The sequence below is a fragment of the Cyrtonyx montezumae genome, unplaced genomic scaffold (genome assembly GCF_038088225.1).
Source record: "Cyrtonyx montezumae isolate F1298 unplaced genomic scaffold, pur_monq_1.0 scaffold_16, whole genome shotgun sequence".
Lineage (NCBI taxonomy): Eukaryota > Metazoa > Chordata > Aves > Galliformes > Odontophoridae > Cyrtonyx > Cyrtonyx montezumae.
In genome coordinates this window covers 10096869-10122877 of record NW_027071892.1, presented here as the reverse complement: position 1 = coordinate 10122877, position 26009 = coordinate 10096869, and the positions used below count along the sequence as shown (strand labels likewise).

The window sequence follows — 26009 nt, the reverse complement described above, 5'->3', positions numbered from 1 at the left end:
CAGAAATATCCTCCTTCCTTGAATGCGATTACTATTTAGAAAGAGGAGGCTGTCATTTTATGGGGCAGAGAACCTGTTTAATCTGGAGAGACTGGCTCTGATGCCAGATGCCGTTACCATAACAGTTTATGTCTGCCCAAAGTTTCAGAGAGAAAATTAAAATATCTCATTTAAACTGGTTTTGTACAGTTTTTGCCCAGCTATGGTCATTTTCAGAGCCTCAAACACTCTTTTTGTTGGGTGACATCTAGAAGCTATTTTTGTACGTATGCAAATAAACCATGCACGTATGCAATAAACCTCAACAATGACACTACAATGTAAATGTGGAATGTTTGTTTCTGGAGCCCAGATGATTTTGTGGGACCAAACAAGAAGGAAGAGGTAATGCCCCCAGAAGTGGGACTGCAAGGGTTGCATCGAGGAGAGCCAACACAGCCAAGTGGAGCACCAAGCTCCCTCCAGGGATAATTTCAGACTCAGTTACTAAGAGAAAAATCAGAAAATCAACCGCTGCATTATAGTTACCAATTCACTACAAGAAAAAGATAAAAATAAAAATATTAAAAAAATATATAAAAGCAAGCTCTGGGTTGGCGTTTGTGAGGCGAAGTTACTTCTTTTCTTAGAGGTTCTTTAAGGTCCTTCCAAAAAAAAAAAGAGTAAGAATTTTCTTTTCCTGCCTGCTTTTGAGAGGCTGCTCCCCATTGCCCTGTGTCAGACACAGCCTGCTCCTGAAGGGAGGGGATGGTGATAGGAATGGAGATGATGGCAATGGAGATAGGGATGGGGTTCAGGACGTGGATGGGAATGGGGATGGGGATGGGGACAGAGAAGTACAAGAGCAGGAGGTGCTCCAGGAAGCCTGGAGGAGCCCAGCGCTGGAGGTGACTCATGGAGAGCTGGACACTGCTTGGGTTCATGTTGGGACAGCAGCAAACCTCAGTATTTCACTGACGGAGCCTCGGAGCATGGCACTGGTGTGTAACTCTTCCCCGTCATACAGCGTCAGCCCTCTCTCCACAATAGCCCTTGGTCCTCCTTGTTGTCACTCTGGTTGCAGATTTGTAAATTGATAGAAAAATCGTGCTGCTGTCTGTTTTAATCACCTGTTCATTTTATCTACCACCGCTGATATGAAAACATTCCTGACGTAAGTCATCTGCAAACAATTTGCATTCTCCATTACATAACTCAGATCCACCCTACATCTTTAAATGTTATCGTTGCCTTTTTATTTTCTGCAAACATGTCCAAAACCTCTTTTACAGCATGATGTCTGTTTCCCTGCTTCTGACCACAGCTCTGAGCAATTGGGGACAGGCAATGTGCAAAAAAGAAGCATAACCTGGTGGTGTGTGGGGTAAAACCCCAATAGTGAGGGGTCTGAGTGCTGCACTCTGGTGCATAGCAGAGCCAGGACTTCAGGGGAGGGATATTTAAAGTACTGAGCTGTGACCTGAAGTAGGGAAGGGCACTATGAGAGGGCAAAATATACCTTTCCCCTCCTGATGTTTCACAGAGTGATCAAAGGTGTTACTATTCTTTTTGAGCTTTAGTGCAGGAATGATGGTGGAGCCTGCATTATTTTGTGCACTCACATACTTTTCTGGCTTTAAATAAGGTCCCAAATGCATTCTAGCTTTCCCTCCTTTCTCATTCCTAGGACACTGGCACTCGTTGCATCCCAGCATGGGTGGTTTGGCATACGGCTTTATCTCCCAGACCTTTAAGGCAGGGAGGGAAACCAGCATACTTTTGCACTGGGAAGGTGCTGCTGCTACAAATCACCTTCCCGAGTTTGTCCCTAACTCTGCTCCTACGGAAAGGATCTGCAAAAAAGCCAGAGCATTTCAATTTTCTTTCTCCTTTCTCCTGCCCAAAATGATGCTGAAATCTCCCAAAGAAAAATTATTTCCATGTGATCCCAGCACTTTCTCCTTTGGCTGGAACACTGAATGTGGTTTTGGGTCTGTGTTTTTTTTTTTTTTCTTTCCCTTATTCACAATTTTTTTTTGTTTTCATTTCCATCATTGTGTGAGGCACTTCGCAAGCAGACAGACTGGATGAGTGTCATAGGGAAACCATAGCAGGACAAAAGCACAGAAACTCAGCACAAGTTGATGCAAGCAAAGAACCAAAAAAAAAAAAGAAAGAAATAAAAAAAACAGCTTTTGCAAACAACCTAGCTGCTGGATTTCATAAGGAGCAGGACGAACTTTCAGTGTTTCATTTGGACTCCAGCTAGGAAGCTGCAGCAGCTGCCGAGGACTGAAAAACCTGAATGAACAGCAGCTTTCATATTATGCATCCTGCTAAGCAACAGCAAGAAAAGTAAGAGACAGGGTTCTGAGTCACAAGGTAAGTTAAATGGGTCTGAATAAGTTGGGAGAAAAATAGTATTGCTATGGGGAACAAAGCGTTCCCACCCTGCAGAAGCAGGCTGTGTGGGTGAGTCATAGCAAGAGGTGGTCTCTGCCCACACTGCTTCCTCTCTTCTTCTTCACCACGGCAAGAGAAAGAAGCACAAGGCCAGGTTACTGCTGAACCAGCTGCAGTTTGTTTCTGCTAAAGCTGCTCGCTTTCACACCCATCTTCCGCTGCAGCACTGCTGCCTGGTCTGGTTGCACTCAGGATGGGGCTGCAGCTGGGGAAGGATTGAGCTGAACCATGCCCAGCAGTGTGCCTTTCAGTTATGATAGGTGAAGGAGTCTTGGTGCCAAGCACTTCACCAGAGCTCTTTGCTTCATGGGAGAAGCTGCTCCATGAATGATTTCACCGCAAGATGGTTGGTGGGGCGGTAGCATGGGGCTGAATCACTGTCTGGGCTTGCATTGGGATGGGCGTCTGTTTAGGGAGCCAGAAAAAATCCTTTTGCTGCCTCTTTGTGATGTGTGATAGCTGCCTTTGTAGTGTGGTACTATGATGGAGTCGCTGGTGCCCACATGTACCTGTCCATTTCCACACAGGCACACCTTCTTCCCATAGGGCACATCCAGGCACTCACATTAAATCTATGGAATTCTCTGGGCCTGGGTGTGTGCAGCAACAGGAGAGGGGCTTTGCTCGAGATCCTCACCTCTTCCTATACACATGGGAGGGATGTGCATGTGGCATCGTGGTCACTCGCAGGATGCTGCTGCACATCAGTGGTAGTGTTCCTGTGGCATCACAGCAAGAACAGTTCCTCCTGGGCAGGGACATTGGGGACTTTTTCCACACACCAAAGTTCATCCAAAAATAGAACTACCCAGAAAATCTACAAACTCTGACCAAACATCCCAGTGGTCATTGCAAACAGTGGATGCAGATAGCATTTCTGGGCCTCTCGGTGGCCAGATCTGGGCTGTGCCTCTATTCCCAGCCAGCTCACAGGGCTCGAGCTGTCCCCAGCATTGCTCCTGAACCCTCTTCGCCCCAGCACAATGTATAAACACCGTGGACAAGAGGGCGTTAACAAGGTCATCTGCAAACCACTGCTGACAGTGGAAACTTTTAAACCACGCTGCTCTTCGGGATCCAAATATTCTTGTCCGCAAAACTCCAAGTTGCTCCGTGGCTGCGCACAGTCTGCTCATGTACAGCTCGAGAGAAACATCTCTGCAGCATCACATTGGAGCAGAGCCTTCCTGTTCTCAGCACTGACGTTCCTCCATAGTTTTGGACTCATGCAGAAATTTTAGATCCTCCTGGGGAAAAAAAAAATAAATAAAAGAATCTGAAACAAATCTTTTCCAAGAGGAAGTCCAGCGTCCAGACAGGAGCGGCCCCAGCGCTGCTTTGTTTCCTGCTGCTGGCGATGTGAGGTGGGCTGGAGAGACCAGGAGCTCAGGGCGTGCAAGGAGACAAAAGGTAAAAAAGCAGAAGGGGAATAAATTTCTGTCTCTGAAATGGTGCCAAAGCCCGAAGCTGATGCACCCATGTGTTTTCCATCTCTGCGGCACAAGTAGGGTTTTCATCTTAACCGCCCTCATGGGTTTTTGGCTCAGATTTATCACTAATTAAAATGGGCAGTGGCTGGTGTCGTCCAGTGTACAGTGAATTCAGAGCAAAGACAGTCATAGAGTGCTTTTCCAAGCGAAACCATAGCAATAACAGGAAGTAAAACGTTAGCAAAAATTTAAAGTGCGACTCTGGGATCCAAGAATGATTTCTGCCTCATGAACTCTCGCTGCTGCGGCGAATGAGCTCAGCTCAGCAATGGCTGGGATTTAATCTCCAAGCACCCCTGCAAGGTAAGGACATAATGTACCCACACTCATGTGAAAACAGGGTCCTGCAGTGGGTTAATACAGGTCTGTACCACTACCCTGTGATAGGAGAAGCCCAACAGATCCCGTTGGGGCTGCTTGCAGAGCTCAAGGTGACCCATCGTGGTTTAGCTAGGATTAGGACTCTGCTGAACCCACATTGCTAATACAGGGGCGACCCCTTTGATCCAGCCCCCAGGCTGATTTGCTTTGTTTCCATTTGCCTTTCCCGTGTATAGAGCAAGTGAACTATTTTTGTAGATATCATGGGGATGCTTTGTCCTTGCTGTTGCCCAGATGTGTTGCTTAATACAGAAGTGTTAACATTCTTCAGGAATACAGTGTCATTAAAAAGCTTTGCATGAGCAAATGCACCTCATACATAAGCTAATACTTCGAGCTGTGAGATTAAACTCAATCATGAACCGAGAAATCAATCAAGGTGCTCTTAGAGTCAAGAAAATACATTTAAATAAGAAGTTGCAACCAGGTAGAAAGCATCACATCATTTAACTCTCAGAATGGAAACAAACAGTTTTTGTCCTTCCCTCACAAATGTCTGCAGCACCCCTAAAGCTCCTCATGGAAGGAGTTTAGCTGGTAGACACCAGGAGTGACAGGTGTTGCTGGAAAACCAGCAGTTTTGAGGCAAGTTATTCATAGCAGGGGTGAATAAACTGCCTGTTGGCTTACAATTTGTATTGTAAACTTGTCTGACTACTCAAATTCAGAGAAGGGACAAAATAAAAAACTCCAACAAAGTATTTTTAAACTATATCTATAGATCCAGTCAAAGCAACCTTCTACTCCATTCAAACAGCTCTTCAACAGCAGTATATATTGTAACGTTGTCATGAACACAGCCAACCACCAGCCATTGTCAGCATAAGAATGCCCTGAAATTAACTCCTTTTGTCAGATTAGGATGTCTCATTTCACGATTCATAGATTTTCACTGTTTGACAAAATGTTGTTAAATACTGCTACACCCGTTTAGCATATGGAGAATTTCTTCTTCTTTCGTATCTTGGTTGCTTGTGTCCTGGAGCTGCTGGCTGTGTGGTGTGGTATGGTATGAGGAGGCTTGGAAGCATTTTGTGAAGACTGAGATTGTTTATTGTAGCACTGTGCATTACACTCAAACCAGCTCGGTGCCTGGCCTCACAGTGAGCTTCCTGCTCCTCAAACATTCTGCAGGAAGCACCAGAACATCCAAACAATTAACATTTTTCTGGCTGCCACCACAAGATTTGCAACAGAAATGTCTCAAACTCATCATGTGTCCATCAACTGTTCCAGTATGAACCCAAGCTCAAAGATGAGCCAAAGAAGCTGAAGTGGAGAAATGGTTTCGAAAAAGGAAGGGCTGAGAACCTCCCCTTGTGTCCAGTTGAAGCATTTATGGACCCTAAAGTTTCCAAAGTCATCAGAAGAGTTTTCCTTGGAGCAGAGCAATGCTGAGCTCCTTTCTCACTGCCTTCTGAAAAGGATAAATGTCAAATCCATCACTGCCACATTTGACAAAATGAAATCAAAACCATTATCCTTAGGGGAAAAAAATACAATAGCTAAATATAAGAGTTCATTTTGTCTCATAGATCTCAAATGTTGAGCTCTATATTCCCTGTATATACATATATATATATATATTTTTTTTTTTTTCCTGTAAATTATCAGAATTGAGTTCCCTACCATCATGACAGCTGTATTTGCTTCTCCTCCAAAATTTGGGGCAAATCATTTTTTTCTGTGAATTGACATGGTCTTGTTACACAGGAATCCTTATTAGTTTATTTCCTTTCCTGTTCCACTCTTGATTCCTCTGGTTTCAAGTTTTTTCTTCATACTGGATCCCTTTCAACCTGAGCCCCATACTACTGGATTCTTCATTCTTTTAGCCTTCTCAGACTCCTTTCTCTTCACTTCTCTCCTGTTTTGTTTTGTTGTTTTTTTTTTCAGCAGTTCTTTCTTTTTATACGCAAACTGCAAATCTGGAACTCTGTTTTTTGCATACATCACTGAATATTCAACTAATCAGATATTTTGCAAAAAAATACATGTTTCTGTATTCAGTAGGGATAACAGTGGCAGATACACACACAAAAAAATTACGTTGGCCCCAAACGCACATCTGACACCATTTCCAGAAGATTGAGCCACTTGAGAATGTAAAATCATGAAGGAAAATGTGTGTGAGGCTCTGGGTGTCACTTCAGGATGCCCTGAATTGACTGGATTTGTGCCTGGTTGGCTTCATTTTCCAAATGCAATTTCTAGCCAATAACTTGAGTAATTGTTCTGCATGAATCATGCAAACGGCCACGATTTCCTCAATGGGTGCTTGGATTATAGTAATGTAAAAAGTGCACAACCTGAACACTGATTTTTCACCCTGACTTCTCTTCCTTAAGCCACTTCTAAAAATAGGAATGCCATTCATCTTAAGGAGAATAATGGCCTATAAAAATGTAGAAGTAATTTCTTTATATTTATGAAGCCTTTGCCTGCCACCCATTGTGAATGCCCCTCTTAATGAATGCTCTTTCTCCTTCATGAAGGTAATATGAGCAATTATGTCCTCCAGTTTTAATGTTCAGCTAATGCAATCAAATGCCTTAGACTTTATCCCCAGGTTATTGACTATCCACAGTCCCAAGGACTGAATAGCTTTTAGTCCCATGGAGGATGTGCTGGCCCCAGTTTTCTGGGTCTCTGAGGGAATACGTGGTCTTCTTAGACCATTATATATAAATATGCACAAGCTTTAATCACTGCAAAGGAGACCCCAGAAACATTACTTGGACCTCAAATGCTTTCTGTAGTGCAAGCTTTTTGTTCTGGTCACGTACAGGCTGGTTATTTATGATCTGATGTCCACTTAGACTCGCATTGCATTTCTGGTCCTGGATGGCAGCACAAAGATGGTTTAAGGACTGAATGAAAATTAAAAAGGACTTAATGAAAATGAGAATTCAGGCCCTGAACACTGATATGAAGGAACATTAATCCCTCAGACTCATACCTAGAATAAGGTACAATTACAACTAGAAAGATCATTTCAAGTTATGACAGATGTGATGAAAGAACTTTCACTGCTGTCAGAAGCAAAGTTATTATATTGCTGCTAATAAGTATTCATCTAGTTTCCAGGGAGCTGGATTACACCAAGTAATAAAAGGTGTGAATGACAGCTCTTTTGGGGCAGGTAAGAACAGGAAGAAAACATCTCCCAACAATGCCTGTATGATCCAAGTACCTTGCTCCAAACTAATCATTTTTTTCTGTATTTTCTTGACTAGTCCATGTTGTGCCCAGTGAAGCCATTGTATAACTCATGGGTAGATCCCTTTTTTCCCTCTGCAAAATCTCATTGTTCCATTTCTGAAAGCAAAGATTTCTAGGCATTGCCGTCCCCACCTATTCCAGGAATTAGAGCTGGTAGAAGAGGAGCTCTACGAGTTCCCAGCCTGAGGTGAACGAGAGTCCATCTCACTAATTGGACTTTGGAAAAGGTCCAAAAAGGCATAATTCCAAAAACTCTCTAGTATGAAACACCACTGCAATGAGCAGAATGACACTAATTACACATGGTATGAGGAGGCATTTGCCTGTTGCCAACTCCATTCCCTCCCTAGATGTAGGGTAGGGGGGAGCTACAAGCAAAACTCCCTCACTGGTCACTACCTGAAACCTTTTCTGCCTGTTCATTTCATCCAGTATTCAGGGCCTATGGAGCTTGCCAATGTCAGTTGAAAATGCAGTAGATATTCTCAAGCTACTGTTTGTGCAGAGCTAGCCCCAGTTTGGTCCATGCTTACTGCAGCTATTTGGCTCTCTGTTCTGCACACTGGAAAATAAAAATAGGAAACATATAGAGGAATTATGCTAAGAAAAGCAAATGGATATAGTCAAAGCCACAAACCACTTGGCTAGATCCTTTCAAAGATTACAAGCAGAAAGTTAAGAAACCATCTAAAAAGAGAAATGCTCTTACTTCTGAAGTTCAATTTTTTTCACCAGCATTTTCCTCCATAAAAATATTAATTAAATAAATAATAAATAAAGTAAAATAAAATACAGAGTTTGGTTCAATCTCTATTTATATGAAGTTTCAATTTCTGCATCTGATTTTTCATTTTTTTTCAGGATGGCAAAACAAGATGCAGTTATTGAGTAACACTTTACCCTGTGTCTTTTTGCATGAGCACTTCCAACCTCGGTCAGACAGTGACCGCAGCTTGAGCAGCTCTTGCTACAGCACCTTTGAGGACCTCAGCCTCAGCTTCTAATCTCAAAATGTGCTTTTTTTTTTTCCCTGCTTTCATGTGTTGTCTCATGAAATATATTTCAACCATAAGTAATGCATGATGAGGATTACCTTTTCCATTGCTTGTAAACAGTATACCGTGGGGAACCCTTCCTACCTGGAGTCTCCTAGTGCCACTACAAGATAAGCTAATCATTAATCAGAAAAGCACCTTGTGGCAACATTAGCAGATGGCCCATCAGTGGCTCTGATCCGAATCACTGCGTTAATCGTTTGTTCTTTGCCCGCCCCAGCTGGCTCAGATGAAGATGAGTGCCATGTTTCTCCTGCTTCTGCTGTCCATCCCCAGCTCCACGGCACAGCAAGACCTGCCGAGACGGGAGCCACGGCGCCTGTCGTGTGTGCGATGCTGTGGGCCCTCGGAGCAGCCTGTCTCCATCATCTCCTCACGATACACAAGGATGAGCAGTGACCCTGCTTCCTCGGTACCCAAAGTGCAGCCCACCATTGATATCACTATCCTTAAAGGTGGGTAGAGGTGACCACGGCCATAACATCCTTCCTCCATCTTGCTTGCACGTCTTCATCTGTCAGGTTGTGCTCTTTCCTACACCAAGAAACTCATTGGATTTATTTACCCAATGGGTGTCATGGCACAGGCTGTGTGTGCACAAGTGAGAAGTAGCAGGAGGCTCTAATCCATCAGAAAACTTAATCACTGAAATCTCAAGTTATATTACACTAAAAAAGAGAAGCAAATGTTATCCCAAAATTATTCCTCAGAATAAGGAATAAAGAACAAGTAGAAATTCTCACTCACTTTTTCCATTTCATATGCTTTGTCTTACAAGATAAGATATTAAACATTAATCATATAATATAGGAGATATGTCAGGGAGTACTATGCAGACATGCAGACCAGACTAAACCTCTCCCAAATCAGACTTAAGCCAAATCTTTAGCCAAATTTTTCTTGCCCTAAGCTCCTCATGGAGGGGCTTTGCATTCAGCTGGACCTGTGTAATTGATCTGGTCAAGTAATGGAGTTTCACTACTTCACTGTTTTGTGCATCAGCACTGTAGATTTAGTAGGACCAAGCTTTCACTTGCTGTTCTGAGAATAAAGAGGTTGACGGTGTCTGACATCTTGAGTAACTGCGTGTCATGAAAACAATGTTTTACCAGGTGCTATGGTGGCTGTCAGCCACAGGTATCTGCAGCTTAGACTTCATGTGCTTGTGCCTGATGGCTTTCTTTCATGCCTACAGGTGAGAAGGGGGAAATGGGAGAAAAGGGGTACCCTGGAGAAGCTGGGAAGGAAGGAGAGAGAGGGCTACGTGGTTTCAACGGACGGAAGGGCCAGAAAGGCCAGCCTGGCCCCCAAGGCCACTCATGCAAGCAGCTCTACGCTGCTTTCTCAGTGGGTCGCAGAAAGCCCTTGCATAGCTCAGACTACTTCCAGCATGTCGTTTTTGACACCGAATTTGTGAACCTCTACAAGCACTTCAACATGTTCTCAGGGAAGTTCTTCTGCTACGTGCCAGGAATCTACTACTTCAGCCTCAATGTCCATACTTGGAACTTCAAGGAGACCTACCTGCACCTGATGAAGAATGAGAAGGAGATGGTCATCCTCTATGCGCAGCCTAGTGACCGGAGCATCATGCAGAGCCAGAGCCTGATGCTGGACCTGCAGGAAGGAGATGAGGTCTGGGTGAGGATGTTCAAGAGGGAGCGAGAAAATGCCATCTACAGCGAGGAGTCTGATGTTTACATCATCTTCAATGGCCATTTAATCAAGCCAGCTGTAGAGTAGCTGTTCTTTAGTTTCAGGCTCAGAGCTTTATTAGGGGTTTGCCTGATGCATTAATGTATTCCCTTTTAGAAGTACACTCTGCTTGGAAGGACTGCAGCAGGTAGCCTCCTGGTGGCTTTGTGTCCACGCCATTTGCAGCCTCATATAGATACCCAAGAACATCCCTGAAGATTCTACCAAGTTGATAGCAACAAAATTAATCTCTGCTGTGCCTTGGAAAAGACAGGACTGCATGGGACTGTAAGGGATTCTGGGAGACTGACTAGCCCAGCAAGACATTTTGATTAGATCTAAGGGTCATCTTCAAATACATTCCTGAATTAGAACCTGGATAACAGGTTAGGTATCTTTGCAGTACACAGTACTGCTAATAAAACTCCTTCTCTGCCAGCACCCATACCATGCCTGCTCCACTCAGGTGGGCAAGAACACACAGTGTTAATGTTTTGTACAGTACAATTACCCTGAATTACTTTCTGTTCCATGTCATGTAATACTACATTCTGAGAGCAAAATGGTAGAATTACATGAATAACAGCATACTGACCCAGAAAACTTTCTCAGAGGCATAGTTCTAAGTACAGATGCAGCCACATGACATAACTTTGCTGGACTGCTATATTGCTAGCAAAACGTCCTGGACGACATCATCCAACACTAGGGCATCATGGGCATTTCCATTTTTGATGAAAACATTGGGCACTGCCTTAGTATCCTATTTGTGAGTGCTCATTGCCAAGATAGAGTCTTCCAGACATGAACATCAGTTATTGCCTCCCAGCACTCCCACTGGTAACCAGAAGAGAAAACCAAGAGGAAAAGGTGCTTCACTACTAGCAGTGGTAATATGGGGAATTTGGTTTCACATTGAAATGGAGAGGTGCATGAAGCAGCAAGAAGCCTCATTTCCCACAGTTCTTCCATGCCCATCCCCTCCTGTTTGCACCTCAAGCTGTCTGTATGAAGGATACATGAAGACAAATTGCTTCGCTGCTGCGCCTCACCTACCCACAACTGTTCAGAAAAGTAGCTGAAATAAACAGATTGCTTTGAGTGCATTGGTTTTGCTTATTTCCATATGCTTTTCACAGCAGAGGGCTAAAAGCACTGACTGAACACTCAGTTTTGCATCAGCATCTCAGGTGGCACTTTCACTTAAGCACCAAAGGACTCCAGAAACCAGACTGAAACCTTCAGATACACTCCTTTCCCAGTCAGAAGGTGCAGCCAGCTGAGTATCAGGATGCATTGTTAATAAGTTAATAAATATTTAATTTATTATACTATGTATACTATACTATACTATAATATAATGCTATAATAAAATATTACTAAACATAATAATAAATAAATGCCAAATCTTTCTGAGGTCTCAAGTATAGTGAAGACAGGAATTTTTAAGTAGCATATCTGCAAGCAAACACATGATGAAAATGGTTTATCAGCCTTGAAAGATCACATCTACTCCCACCTCCACCATAGTCTGCTGCAACCCTCAGCAGGAAAAGTGGGAAAGTTGCAGGGCTTTAAAATCTCTCCCAAGGGTGTCTTATGCAGATCCCCAATGCCCTGCCATCAGACATCCCAGCTGCCACAACACAGCCTTTTCCTCCCTCCCACTCCCCCTCCTTCTAAAAAAGCTTCCTAATCAGTAGTTTCCATTAGGGCGATGGTAAAAGCCCTAATGGCTGCGTTGCTTGTTTGCAGCATGCCACTTAGTGCTGAGAGCACTGAGAGAGGTGCCAGCCCTGAGCAAACACATGCCAGCAGAAGCCTTCCTACTGCACTCACTGAAGGCATTTGCTTTTCCCCAGTCCTTACCACATTTCCCCCCTTTGTCCCTCCTCCTTCACCACTCCCCACCTCGACTTTGCTGCTGCAGAAAGCCACGTGCCACAGTGGAGCTGGAATTATTCACTGGGGCTGTCTGACATTCCCTGCATATCGAGTGGATCTGTGCATCTCCAGCTCACCCCATCCACTGTTTGCTGCATTGATTTAAATTAAAAAGAAGAAAAAAAACCCAAATCCAGCCTTCTTAAAATGTCACGACCAACTGGAGTTATTGACAACACCTAATCCAGCACTGGGAAAAACACCTCTGGAGCATGCTTATGTTGAATGCACACCAACTGGGGAAAAGTTGCTTTCTACCAGGAAGGAAGCAAAAAATCCATATATTTGTATCTCTGTACATGTGTCTCTCCATAACACTTAGTGAAGCTCTGACAGAATACATTCAAAATGCTCTTGACTGATATGCCAGTGCCCTAAGCAGGCAAGTCGTTAAAGCCACATTGTTTGCTGGTGCAGAATAGCCTTGCCAATAATGAAAAAGGTTATTGGTTTGCACACATTATTCAAATTTGTCTTTTTTATTATCGCAGAACTTTTAGTCTCATCCTGACAAGTTCTTTGGAGGAAAAAAAAAGGAATACCTGAAGAAGCGAGACATAGAAAAACATCCCTATGCCACGTTCTGAATACAGCCCTCCATTTCTTCAGCTTCAACGGCCGGGACAAGCATCCCCATTTAGAGAAGTTTAATGAGCCAAATCCAAAGCACAAATATTTTAGAACTGCTCATCTGCATACAGGCAGCTTGCCAGAGCCTCTTTGTAGGAATGGAATTTAAATCCTTCCAGCAATCCATGACAATTAAAAATAATAATAACAATAATAATTAAAAAAAAAAGCTTTTTCAGTTCTGCTCTGAAGAGGAAAAAAAAAAAAAAGAGAGCGTTAAATGCTTAGAAAAAAACAATAAAGAAGTAGGGCAATTTCTGTTTTATCTTTAATTCTCCTGAAATTTTACGCTTGGAAATAAACATCAGGAGTCGGTCAGGCTTTCTGTTTGTCTTTTCTGCAAAAGAAGGAAAAAAATAAAAAAGAAAGAACAAATGACAGAACTGCCTCAGCCATCATAAAACTCAGGTGTGTCTTACTCAGAGCTCCAGTTTCCACATGGGTGCCTTTCTCCCCAGAGCCCTTAATGGAAGATGAAGCTTCTGTAGCACAAGGCACCAGCAAACCAGGCTGCCAGCCCTCCCTGCTCCTGGGGCAGGACTGCAGCTCAAGAAATCATGGGGACCTATGGAGAGCCTGGACAGAGAGCAGGAAGGGCAAACCCAGAGCCTTCTGCATCAGCGGAAGTAACAGATGATGGGCCAGATTGGCTACTCCCAGAAATCTCATTTTCCTGGTATAGGAAGATAAAAACAAAAAACTGTGCCTTTTGTTTTCTGACCTCAAAGCTGTCCTGCGTTTGCAATTCCTAGCCCAGACCTTGGTAATAGCAAGGAGATAAACTCATGTAGCATCATCGTCTCCTTCACGTCTTCAGCTTCAGAGCCCTAGAGCAGCACCTCACACAGAGGAGCACGCTGGGTCAGCATCTCTCCTCCTCCTGAGAAGGTGATGAATGGAGAGAGCAAGCGAACAACCTGGGGATGGAGAAAGATTTATGGTCAGCATTAGGAAAAAACTCTTCAAGGAGATGCAGAGTCTGCAGGTGGTGACTGCTGCAGGGAAGACAAGTGCTCCATCCCAGGATCTGCTGGGAATGATAAGAGCAACGCTGCCTCAGGACAGAGGAACAAACCAGAAAGCTGCTCTGTGTCCCTTTAACCTTCCTATTCTACAGATTTAAGTTTCATCATTTCAGCCTGATGAAACTCCGAAAAGCCACAGAAAGTAGTTCCTACTAAGGATCCCCACAGGAGGAAGCTCCAACTGCAATTCCCAACATCCCAAACCCACATAGAGGAAATCCTGCAACACAGCTCAGCAACTTCTGGGGCTATATCTGACCTCTTGGGTCTGAAGTTTATCTCATGACTTCTAAACAGACTCATTCTTTATCCTTTGTAACATGATTGCACCAAATGAAGCATCGTGTTTGTAGGATTTCTGCAGAACTCTTGCTCAGCTGTGTAATTACTCATTGGTTTATTTTTGGTACTAACCTCTGCAAGCATGAGACAGGAAAGAATCCTCATGCTCACAGCTGGGAAAGGTGAGTTCTGTGGCACTGGTTTAACAAGTGAGGTGTTAGGAAGAAATTGCAGGTGAGAGCTCTGCTTCAGCATTTAGTAGATATTTAGATGTGATATCACTTTATGTCAAAGCTTGTTGTACAGAGCACTCAGTACACTCGTGTTTCACCCATTCCCATTGTCTGTGACGAGCTGCAGCAGTGCTGAGTGTGGGGGTGGCACCAGGACCCTTCTTGGTCCTGCAGCTTTCCCATGGACGTTTCAGAACTCTTTGCTCTTCAAGGAATTTAGTTCCTTCTGGTGCAGCCTTCAAATAACCCTGGAGGCACTCACAAATACTCCCTAGAAAGAGCTATTGAAGTGTTCATAGACCTAGCTGTGATTAACAACTGGTGTACGGCTAAATAGCTTTCAGTGCTATTAGTGCTCATTACACCTGGCAGAGCTGATGGCTGGGCTAGTGCTTGGTGCTCTCAATGCCAAGTGGCAGCAAATAAACTAAAACCTCTGTGTAATTCCAGTTTTCTCTCCTATTTATTCCTGTTATGCATGCTTTGCTTCTGGTTACATCCTGCTGTTCTGTGCCGCTGTTCTCATCCAAGTTGATTAAACTTCTAAAGCAGTTCATTGACTCTGAGACTATTCTAGTGAGCTGCAAAGCAGACATTGTCTTATTTAAGGTGCCTCTTCTTATTTCTGCCTTCTGTTTGTCAATGAATAGAGCAGTAAGTGGAGATTAGGATTTTCACATTCCTGTAGGCTCAGCAGTGGGTGTGAATCTGTGATGTAAGGAGCAAGAAAAACAGGTGAGGGGAGAGCTCAGAGCACTGAGGCAGTTTCACCCCTGCCAAGACCCTGCGTGGGCAGGGCTCATTTCTGGTGCTCCTGCACGAGTTTGTGCTATCCTGCAGAGAGGATGCACTGCTCCTGCTGCTGCTCCCTGCTGTACAGCAAGTCTCTGAGCTGACTCAGGGTCGTGGAGCCTTTGCTCTGTGCTGAAGCCTTTCAACTGTGCTCTTCAAAGGTAGCCCAGTTTCCTTGGTTTGATTTCAGTCCGTGGCAATAAGCCATTCCCCAGTAACTGAGTGATCACAGCTCTCCTGGTTCAGTGAAGGCTGAGCTGGTGGTGTATATCAGGCTTCTTCCAGCCAAGCAGGAATGAAAAATCTCTATTCTGCTGACTTGCTCCTGTGAAGTCCAGCTCTCTGCATGTGCTTTCTCCTGGACGGGACCTGGCAGCAATTCTGAGCTGCTTCACCTCTGTTGGGCTGCTGAGATGAGCCCATTACAAGCCAGACCTGGCACTGAGCAGCTGACCATGAGGCTGCTGCATGCTTTACAATCCAACTACCTTCCTCATGTCTTTTGCCAACAGAGTCTTAAAACCAACGATCAAATGCAAACTAAAAGTTGAATGCTTCTTCCTGAGCACATCTGGGGATGCGTGAGAACACGTGGAGCAGCTGTGAGCTGTGGGTGTGCAGCTCCACTGCCATGTGGGGCTCAAACCTCAGCACATTACCCACTCCAGCACAGGTAACGCCTTGCTGCAGTGCTCTGTGACACAGCACTGCTGCCACCTGTCCCCTGCCAGCCTGCATCTCCCACTGTAGCTCTTCTTGCAGCCCAGTTTGGGGCGAGGGGACTTTTGGGTGAGTTTTCATCCCACCTGGCTTTCTAGAAGGATCCCTGCCTATCAGGGTAAGAACAAAAGGAAGCTCTGCCTTCGGTAAGCGGGTTTCTTCCTCTCTATAACTTTTTGTTTTACAACAGGAACGGACAGATAACATCGATGCAGATAAGGCAACCAGGCAACAAATAAAGCTAATGGGTTGTGTTTAGATGAGTTGAATGGAACTTAATGATTTTACTAAGAACCTATTCACTTACAAAGATTTAAAGGAGCAGATAAAATGCAGCAGATAAAAGATGAAAGTGTTAAAACAAATAGAAACCACTTAGCCAGGGAGCAATAGGGAGCTAAAAGGCTGAGCTTTTGTCTTGCTCATGCTCCGCAGCCCTCAGTCCCTACCTTGCCCTTCATCGCAGCTGGGAGGGCTGGGGATTCATTCGGCGCCTATAGAGTGCTCCCTGGTATCCTTATGCCATGCACTACACCTATCCCTGCCAAGACCTGGTGATACCTTTCTCCTGCACACCCATTTTCCTCTCATTTTAGTTTTCAGTGGCAAAGCTCCAAGCAGCAGCACCTGGAAGCTGTGAACCTGTGTTGTTTCTGTGTCGTTTCTTTTTCTGGTGGTTCATGCTAACTGTTTTTGTGTTACATATATATTTTTTTCTTTTTTTATTCTTTACATGTTTCCTGCCTAGCACGGACTTCAGTTGGAAGCCCCCTGGTAGAAGAGTCTTAAAAAATCCACCCTGTGTGGCTATGATGGGGCAGGAGTCATCTTCTTGCAGGGTTTGAAGGCAGTGTTCATAAAGACAAACAATGGTTTGAGTTGGAAGGGACCTCTAAAAGGCATCGGGTCCCACTCCCTGCACTGAGCAGGGACACCCACAGCTCCATCAGTGCTCACAGCCCCGTCCAACCTGACCGTGGGTGTCTGCAGGGATGGGGCACCACCACCTCTCTGGGCACCCTGTGCCACTGCCTCACCAACCTTACCATAAATACCCTTAGCACTTCTTATATCCAGTGAATACTTCCCCCCCTTTTTGCCCCTTGTCCTGTCATGACAAACCTTCTCATAGAGAGGTGTTCCCTTCTTGAGGAGTTTTTGTGGCTTTTCTCTGGACACACTCCAGCAGGGCTGCCTCTCCTGCACTGAGCACTGCACATGTGGGCACAATGCTCCAGGTGAAGTCTCACAGACCAGAGGGGCAGTTCCGTCCTTGTAGCATTGCAGCTGCCAAAGCAGGAATGTGGGCAGAGCTATTTCCCTTCTTGGGGCTCTTCTTCCCCTCTCTGACATCAGAGGAAGCTTTCTTGCTGGCAGCTGCACTTCATGTGCCAGCCAAAAGCTGCTGCAGACAATCTGGGCACCCCGATGATTGCTGCCATCCGTTGGGCATGACAGCCTAATGCTGTTTGCTACTCCTTTCTTCCAGGGAGAATTGCATTAAAGCCAGCTCGCACAAATTGCTTCCTTCCTCCATTCAGGTAGAACAGGCACCTCTGTTCCAGCTCATGGTCCATCCCCATGGCTGCAGACCTCCTCCCACCTTTGGTGCTGAAAGGTCCTTTTAGGGGCAAAATTTCTGTTGCAGGAAACAGAATGCTGCTTTATTGGGGGTTATTTTGCTAATGAAAAATGTCAGAGCTGTATGGCAGCCGAGCAGCTGCTGGGGGTGTCCAGAGGATTGTGCGCCCTTGTTTCTGAGAGGGGAAGAACGCAAATCAATTGCAACAAGGCTGTTCTTCCCTTTGTTTTTCTGTCTGTGCTTTCTGTCCTTTTTCAAGGCAGAATTCTGACTCTCCCATTGATCGGAAAGACAGCTGTACAGCAAGAAGTAAACTGCACCCTGTAGTGTAGATGTTGGACGGTGGATCCAGGCAGACATGAGCAGCCAGGAACAGGTCTGCCTGGTTTTGAGGTCTGCCACTCCTCTTTGTGGTCCCTGATCCCTCTGATGAGGATTTCTCTGAGGCTGAAGTGGCCCGGCCAGGAGTCCCCATCACTTGTGCTTCCAGCTCCAGCTAAAAGCAGAGAGAGAAGAGCTTGGAAGAACTCCTAGGAAAATGAGATTGTCAGCCCTCTTAAACTCAAGTTAAAAGCTTTGAAAGTGCAGAACTGTGAGTAGACACAGTGTCTAGCCCTGAAGCCTGCTCCTTCCTGTCAGATATGTTCCTCAGACCGCACACTGATGGCAGCCATGCACCAGGGTGGAGAACTGAGCTGCCAGCAGAGAAACACTGCTCCGGTGGTGCTGCTGTTATAAGATCCAAGGAACTGCTGGGGTAGGTGGCGTGGATGTCAGCTCCTCCTTGTTGTCCTCCTTGCCATGCAGACATGCAGAGCTTTCTGTGCCAGTTTGGCAGCAGGGCTGTATGCCTGGGCTTTATTAAATGGCTGCAGAGAGCCTTGCTGCTCTCCTGGGAATAGAACTACATGTCTGGGAGGAGTATGCAATGCAGGAAACACGGAAAGAAATCCTGGCAGGCACACTGATTTGGGATGCTAGAATAACCACACTGACTCAAAGAGGCTCCTCACACAACCTCACCTCTAACAGTGGCTATGTCTTCGGTTGCTCTCCATTATGCTGAGGCTTAAAGCAGTCCTGAGCAGCTAATGCACTAAGTTAGATCATTAGAAAATGGCAGAGTTCAGCACTATCAGGACCCAAAGGAGCAGTGGATCAGAGCTGAGAAAGGACATTTGTGCACACAGGATTTTGGCAATGACTCCTGGCCAGCCATGCTCTCACGTCTGTGACAGCTGAATGGTTCACACTGCTTGTGGCTCCATTTAATATAATCCTCAGACATTCCCCTAGCATACAGCCCTGGGATCAGAGTGAAGCAAAACCAGGCAGACAGAACCTGCACTGAGCTTATCAACTTGATGGGTGCAGAGCCAGCACTGCCTGCACTGAGTCAGCCCCGGTCTGTAATTGGAGACGATTCAAATTCCGTGTCCTGGAGATTTCAGGCGTTTAGTGACAGGTCTCCTAATGGTTTGCACATCAGCAAATGTTTGGTCATCAGAGCCTCTGGAGATGCTGCGCCCTGCATGCTGTGCTCAGCATCTCCCAGTGCTGGGGTGTTCCAATTTGGATGACTTCGAAGTGGAGCAAATAGCCTTTATTTGGTATATTAACCTCATCTAATTGAGTCTCTCCACTCATTAAGAATAGCAGTTATAATTTATCAGCCATAAAACTGCTAATCACATTTGCTTAATTACCGGCGATGTCATTTGTTAGGGGCTTTGGGGAAGAAAGCAATGGGTGTTGTGTGCTCTGCTGATCCAAAAAGCTCCTTCTGACCGAGGCTCCAGGCAGAGCATTCAGCATCACTCAGCCCCCGGTACTTTCTGCTCATGCAAAGAGCTTTGGATTCTCAGCACCCACTGAATTCAGACTGGAACATCTTAGGACTGTGGGATAAATAAAAATCAGGTGGCCTGCCCCAAGCATCTGCAGGGTCCTGGGCATTTGCTGGGACCTGTTTGCCTGCAGCAGGAGCTGTTATCTCAGTGCCTTGGGCTGTTCTTGTCTCATGCAGCTGCAAAAGAAGTGGGGAGTCTCTGGATGGCTGCACCAGCTCATCTCAAGGCTTCTCTCTGCTAAACCAGCATGAAGAAAAGTACTAGAAGCTTTTTATCATCAGGCAATACTGGTCAGAAGGGAGACTGCTTGCAAGTCACACGTTAGTTTTTTAACATGCAAAAAGAGCCCTAGCACTCCATATAAAATCCCCCAAATGCTTTCAGCCTCACAATACCCACTGACACTGGATAAAATACAGTTTCCAAGTGGTTTATGAGTTGCATGTGATCCTGCTGTTATTGAAGCTGATGTCTCTCCCTCTGCCTGGGATGCCTTTGGGTCCTAGGGAAGTGTCTGCATTACCTTATCCCCATCTCTTGAGCTGCACTGTGGCTCAGCCTGTGGCTGAGTGAGGGAAGTTGGTTTGTGTGCCGCTGTTTGTAACCAAATTAAATATAATGTCACTTTCTGTGTGAAGTACCTCGTGCACAGCAAGCCCTGATGCAAGGAGCTACTTGAAGCAGGTGCTTAGAGAACTGCAGGTGTGATACCACGTCACAGCCACAGAGCAAAGCAGAGCTTTCCAAGCCTTGAGCTCCAAGAAGAGTTTCTTTCGGACTCCTTCAACTCGCTGTGATCATTACTCACTGCAAATGACACTTGACAAGTTGTCAAGTGCCACAAATCTGTGTTTTCATTACCCTGTGAAATTCAACTTGACTGGAAAAGTATCGGTGAGAGTCCACGTGTGCAGCCTCCTGTACTCCCACCTTAATAGCTCTCCACCAATGAGAACTCGGCAATAGTAGGGCTCAGTCTGTGTGACTGTTAGCAGTCAGACCTTTGGTGCAGCCAAACTGGAGACATTATTCCACCTGAAATGGTGCCTTTGACCCAAAAGAGGCTGCACTCATTTGCTGGTGAATATACCCACAAATAATGTTCAAATCTGAACATCCACAGTGCAATCTGTGCCCCTCCTTTCAGCTCAGCCCAGCTTGGCATGGAGCAGATCCTTGCAGAGCTGCCCTGGCTCTGATTAAGTGCTGCAGCATCAGGCGTGCTCTGCTCTGTCTCTGCCAGGCTGAATTCAGACATCTCAGCTATGTATCATGGTTTCCTTTTATGACTTCTCAAGATCTTCTCAGTACCAGAGTGCTAGCGCTGCGTGGTCAAAAGTCTTGAGAATCCTGTGGTTTTTCCATTGTGATGTGCCAAACGTGCCGTGCTTTGAAGTTTTTCAGCTTTTTAATCAGATGATTAAGATCGGGCTCAGCTTTCAGGTCACTGCTCTTAAGGATTGTGGAGGGAGGTGGTTTGAAAAGGGGAAGAGAAACAACTTGTTGGATGGGCTTTTATGTACCTTCCATTTTCCAAGCCCTCTTTTTGTGCTCTCTGTAAATTACAAATGCTCTTTGCTAAGTGCATCTCTGACAATGGTGGCTCCTGCTCGCTGAATGATACAGAGGTGTTTTAATATCCGATTGGGAAATTTCTCAAGTGATTCACAGAGGAAGAAATCCACCCCCCCCAGGCAGCCAGCCAGCACCAGGTCTCTGTGAGACTGAAGGGGTTCATAGCCTTTGCTCTGGTCTTTTGCACAACAGAGGATTTCACCTAGATGAATGATCTGAGATTAGATTAGTGAAGGTTTACCCAGTGTTTCTCATGTTGTCCTCTGGCTTTGCAGAGCCTGGTCAAGGATCCCAGACTGGAGAAGATGGGGGAGGGGAGGTGCTACCCAATAGTTGTGCTGATATATGTGTCCATTGGAAAGTACAGAACTGCCCTCCAAGCACTGTTTGTATGGTGCAGCTCAGCCCCACATATCCAGCACAGCCATACCAGGTCTGAAATGCAATGCATTGCAAACTCCCTCAAAGATTTCACAGGTGCTGGAAAAATCCAAGTACAGTTTGGTGACATGAATTTATTCTATGTAAATATCATTGATTGCTGTCTGGAGCCGTCAGACACGTGCGTACCAGCAAACAGAACATGTGCAAGGCTGAGATGGAAGGCCCATATCAGACCTCTGTCTATCACCTGGCATATGGGACTGGATTCACACATGTGGCTGCAGAAAGCAGGCACAGCCTGTGGTGTGAGGCTTCGCAGTGGTGCAAACAGAAAAGCAGAATGATCACATTAATTCTGGGAGCTGCACAATGAGTTCCCGCTGCCCATGGGAGCAGCTGTCATCACATCCCATCAGAGGTGGCATTCTGGTGACACGGCGGGGCTCTGCTGTGCTTGCTGCCTTTGTTCTGTTTGTTCAAGCCACAGTTTTGCAGAGGAGCAGTCAGCGTGTGACAAGCAAACCCTCTCCTGTTGAGCAGAGCTGCTGCAGCCCCAAAGTGTCAGCAACGGCCGTGACTCATCCACATCAATCCAGGAACGACAGAGAGCCCACGCAGTGTGTCGTGTTATCAGTGTTAGTGAATCTGTTTCTGTTGATTCCTCTTATTTTCTGGGGGCAGTATGTTCATGGGCCAGGCAGCATGGCCAGCACAGCCTGAAAGGTGCTGCCTGCAAGAGAAGTGGTGAGCTCTGAGGATGCCCCTGGACTCCTAAAGCCTCAGACCTTCTATGTGGGATTGCCAACAGTCCTCCATCTCCCTGGTGCTGCCTGTGCTCTCTGGGCAGGCTGCTAATCCCCAGCACAGGGAGACAACACATCATTTTATTTCAAACTTAAAGAAGCAGGTGGATGTTATTCTGGGGAAAGCCAGGAGGGGCATGATTCAATGGAGACCTCAGGAGGAAAAATGTTTTTCCTACAGATATTCCACATGGAGGCAGGGTGATACTTGCCCCTTGTCCCAGGTTTGATATTAGGAGAAATTTCTTCTCAGAATGGTTTGGCACTGGCACTATTTCCCAGGGAGGTGGTGGGGTCACCATCCCTGGAGGTGTTCCAGAACTGTGGAGACGTGGCACTAAGGGACATGGTCAGTGGGCATTGTAGAAAGTGTTGGAAATGGACTTGGGGATCTGAGAGGGCTTTTTCAGCACTAGAATTCTATGGAGCACTGGGAGAGGAAGCCCAGCTTCTCCCACTGCCATTTCAAGACAAGGAAGCCTGCAGCAGGCACTCTGGACCAACAGTAGCTCCCATCTAACTGCTATTCTCTTGCATTAGGAATATAAAACCCAGCCCCACTTTCTGCACCTGAACCACTTGGCAGCAGGAATCAGTATCTCAAGTTAAAGGAAAATGATTATCCCTAGTGGTAATTCCCAGGCCATGGCTGTGCTTTATATCTGGGACTGTTCTGTGCACACAGCTGCAGCACTGGGGCTACAAAGGTAAATTCAGATGCAAACTTACCTGCTGGCCTCACATCACTTAACCTCACATCTCCTCAGGTCAGGATTGTACATCCTCTGTACACCCATTTATTTTAAGGTCTGTTACTTTTCCATTAGCTGTTCTGGAAAGATACAAGGCACTACAACAGCACTGCTGGTTCACTCTGGCAAATGGAGAGTGAGCTAAGGGAGCAGGGCACTTCCGATGTTTGGGATGTCTCATTGCTTGAGGTCAGAAATCTGGCTTAAAAGCTCGAGGTATAGGTGATAAGAGAGCAAGTAGGGAAAGATTTCACCTTTAATGACTTTTCAGTGAAAGATGAAGAGATACAGAGGATTAAGTGTTACGAGATTACAGCAGGAAAGAGAGAGAGAACACAGAAACCCCAGAGCATCATCTATCTCATAGCAACAAGGCTGGATTGAGATGGAGTTATTAAAAAAAATTACAAAAAAATAGTCCAGAGGTAAATACACTGTGAAAACTAAGTGCATGCTGAGGTGATTGGGTGAGACAGTTCAGGTAAATGAGAGGAAGGAACTAGATAAGCAGTCCTGGGAGCAGGGTACAATGTTCTGAAATGAGTGACTTTTACTTTCCTTCTCATTGCAGCAAGGAGAAGCATGGATTGCACATGCTGGGAGCAGCCTCCAACGTTAGGGATGATGCTGCATGTGTCAAGGCTGTGCCAGGACCAAGCTGATGCAGCAACCAGCTGTAGCTCATTGGTTGTTGGCCAGCCCCACATTTTGGCCCATGATAACAGTGGGAGCCTCAGTGATACACTTGCTATCTTGAGCACCCAGCTTTTGGTGACTTTTAGGCTGTTTGTCTGAATTCGGGCCCCAGTGCTCTCCCACTCTCTGAGGGTGGTGGTACATGAATCCTCAGGAGCTCTGTTCTGACAGATGGTCTCCAGACCTGTGGCACTCACAGTGAGGTTTGCCTTAAGGCACTCCAGCAATATTGATCTCTGAAATTAGACTACATTTAGCTGCAGTTCAAAGAGGGAAGGAGTAAAAAAATAACACCCTTGGCTCTGCTCTTATTCAGTGGAAATTCACGAGTTCTACACATGCCTTGATATCACCTTATAGAGTAACCAGAGAGAGGCCCTGATTTTGGTGGATTCCACTGTGGCAGTGCTGAAACAGAGGAGCTCTGAAACCACCAGTGAAGCACATTCTGACTCCTGTCAGAATAACAGAATAAGAGTAACTCCTGTCCCCTCTGATCTCCACCATTTGGAATTGACATGTTCTGCAAACACCACTTGTACATATAATCCATGACTTTTCCCCTTACTTATAGCCACTGTTGGAAGAAAAAGTGAAGGAAGGTGCTCCTTTATTCCAACTATTGCATATTTTTCTTTTGTATACATACTCCAGCAGAAGCCTTCAGAACCCAAATGTTGAAAATATGTTTATTGAGTGGTCTGCATGATGGCCAATTAATGTTAATAATTAGGGACTTAAACAGAGGTGGCAACAGGCAAATATATTTTGCCAAAAGGTCAAACGGGCACAGGACAAGGATTCCTTGAGCTTCAAGTGCATGTGAATATTTCTTATAAGCAATGCAGCAGGAAAGCTAACATTTGTTATACTTTAAAGGAACAAAGGGTTGGCCAAGAAAGGAGTATTTAAAGCTGAATAGTTTTAATTTGACAAATTGTCTGTCGAGGTATTAAAAATGTCAGTCAGTCCCTCAGGCTTAGTGACTAGATTTGCAGTGTGTTAAAAAAACCCTGCATTTTGGGAGCATCACTTCTGTCTCTTGCTTTCTGGGAACAGCTGGCTGGGAGGACAGATTTTCATCTGAATTTGTCAGTCTTTGTCAAAGCATGACATGCTTTGATGAAATGTGTTCAGAGGTGCTCTCAGCTTGCCTGGCTGCTCAGAAGCCCATTACCAAGTTGCAGGGAAAGCCTATGTCTCCCCCAAGAGCTGCATCTAAATGGGAATTGAAGAGCTTTTAGAAAATACAGCTCAATCCTGGGAAAGATCTTGAGATGTAGAGAGGATCTCACGAGGCAGCAGCTGCGTGTTGCTGGGGAAGGTGTCTGCAAGAGCTGTATAGAACTGTGAGAAGCAGGACAGCTCCTGGAAAGCAAAGCCTGGGCCAGGGAGAGAGCTGCCAGGCTTACACTGAGCTGCATAGCTTGGGCCATGCTGAGAAAGCAACGCCTTAGTCACCAACAGAGCTGAATTGGGGCTGGACTCTGCCTGGGGTGGGAATCAGACCCTACTTGTAGTCACTGCTGCAGCTGAGTATTGTTCCTCTTCCACAAACTCCCAGCTGGAAACAGGCATTTGTTACGCAACCAAATTCCCCAGACAGTTGTTTGTTGGAAAGGTCATTTGGCTGTCTTATCTGAAAATTGATGCATTGAAAGCTTTCCTAAATTTGCTCATTAAATATGATGCATTGCTACATTATCAACGAAAATGTTGGCAGGCAGGCCTCCCACCAGAACATCTATTCTCCAGCAGCCACGGTCCCAACCCTAACTCAGGAGTAGCAGGAACAGAGGAGGGGTCCATCTGGCCCCTATTCCAAACCAGGATCCCAAGCATTGCCTTTTCAGACCAACTTCCTTTGCAAATCCTTGTAGCACATGATAGGATCCCATGACAGCAGTTGGGGCTGTGACCCACAGATACATCCAAGAGAAGAGCTACAATGGGAATAAACTGAGGAGAGACAGATCCAAGGATGAGAAAAACCAAAAGCCATGGCAAGGCTCCAGCCTCATTTCGGTTGGAAAAAACTTCTAATATCATCAAATCCAACTGTGAATCCATCACCATAGGGCTGTTGTGACCAAAGCACAGGACCGGGCACTTGACTTTGTTGAAGCTCATCCCATTGCTCTCAGTCCATTCATCCTATCAGATTTATCTGTAGGGCCTCCCTGCCCTCAGGCAGATCGACACTTCCTCTCAGGTAGGAACATGACAAGCTCTCCAACACAGTGATGGTGCCTGGCAGTATTACCTCCTCTTCTTGAGGCATTTAGCGGCCACATGATGCTGTGTATATCCATCCAGAAATTTGACAATGGGCATTTTGGTTACCACCACCCTCCCAAGAGGAGCACTGTGTTGCAGCCAGACTTCTTGGCTCATCCCATCAGCTCCTGCCAGGATGCAACAGCCAAACAGCAGCGCTGCCATCAGTGCTCCAGCCC

The 26009-nt window shown here is 45.5% G+C and overlaps 1 protein-coding gene across 1 annotated transcript; it reads left to right on the top strand.

Annotated features, from left to right (window-relative positions):
* Positions 1-2047: 2047 nt before the first annotated feature.
* Positions 2048-10364, top strand: C1QTNF8 (C1q and TNF related 8). Its single transcript, XM_065733050.1, has 3 exons — positions 2048-2361; positions 8811-9045; positions 9786-10364. The coding sequence occupies exons 2-3, from the start codon at positions 8820-8822 to the stop codon at positions 10331-10333; spliced, it is 774 nt and encodes a 257-aa protein (XP_065589122.1). The 5' UTR covers positions 2048-2361; positions 8811-8819; the 3' UTR covers positions 10334-10364.
* Positions 10365-26009: the final 15645 nt, after the last annotated feature.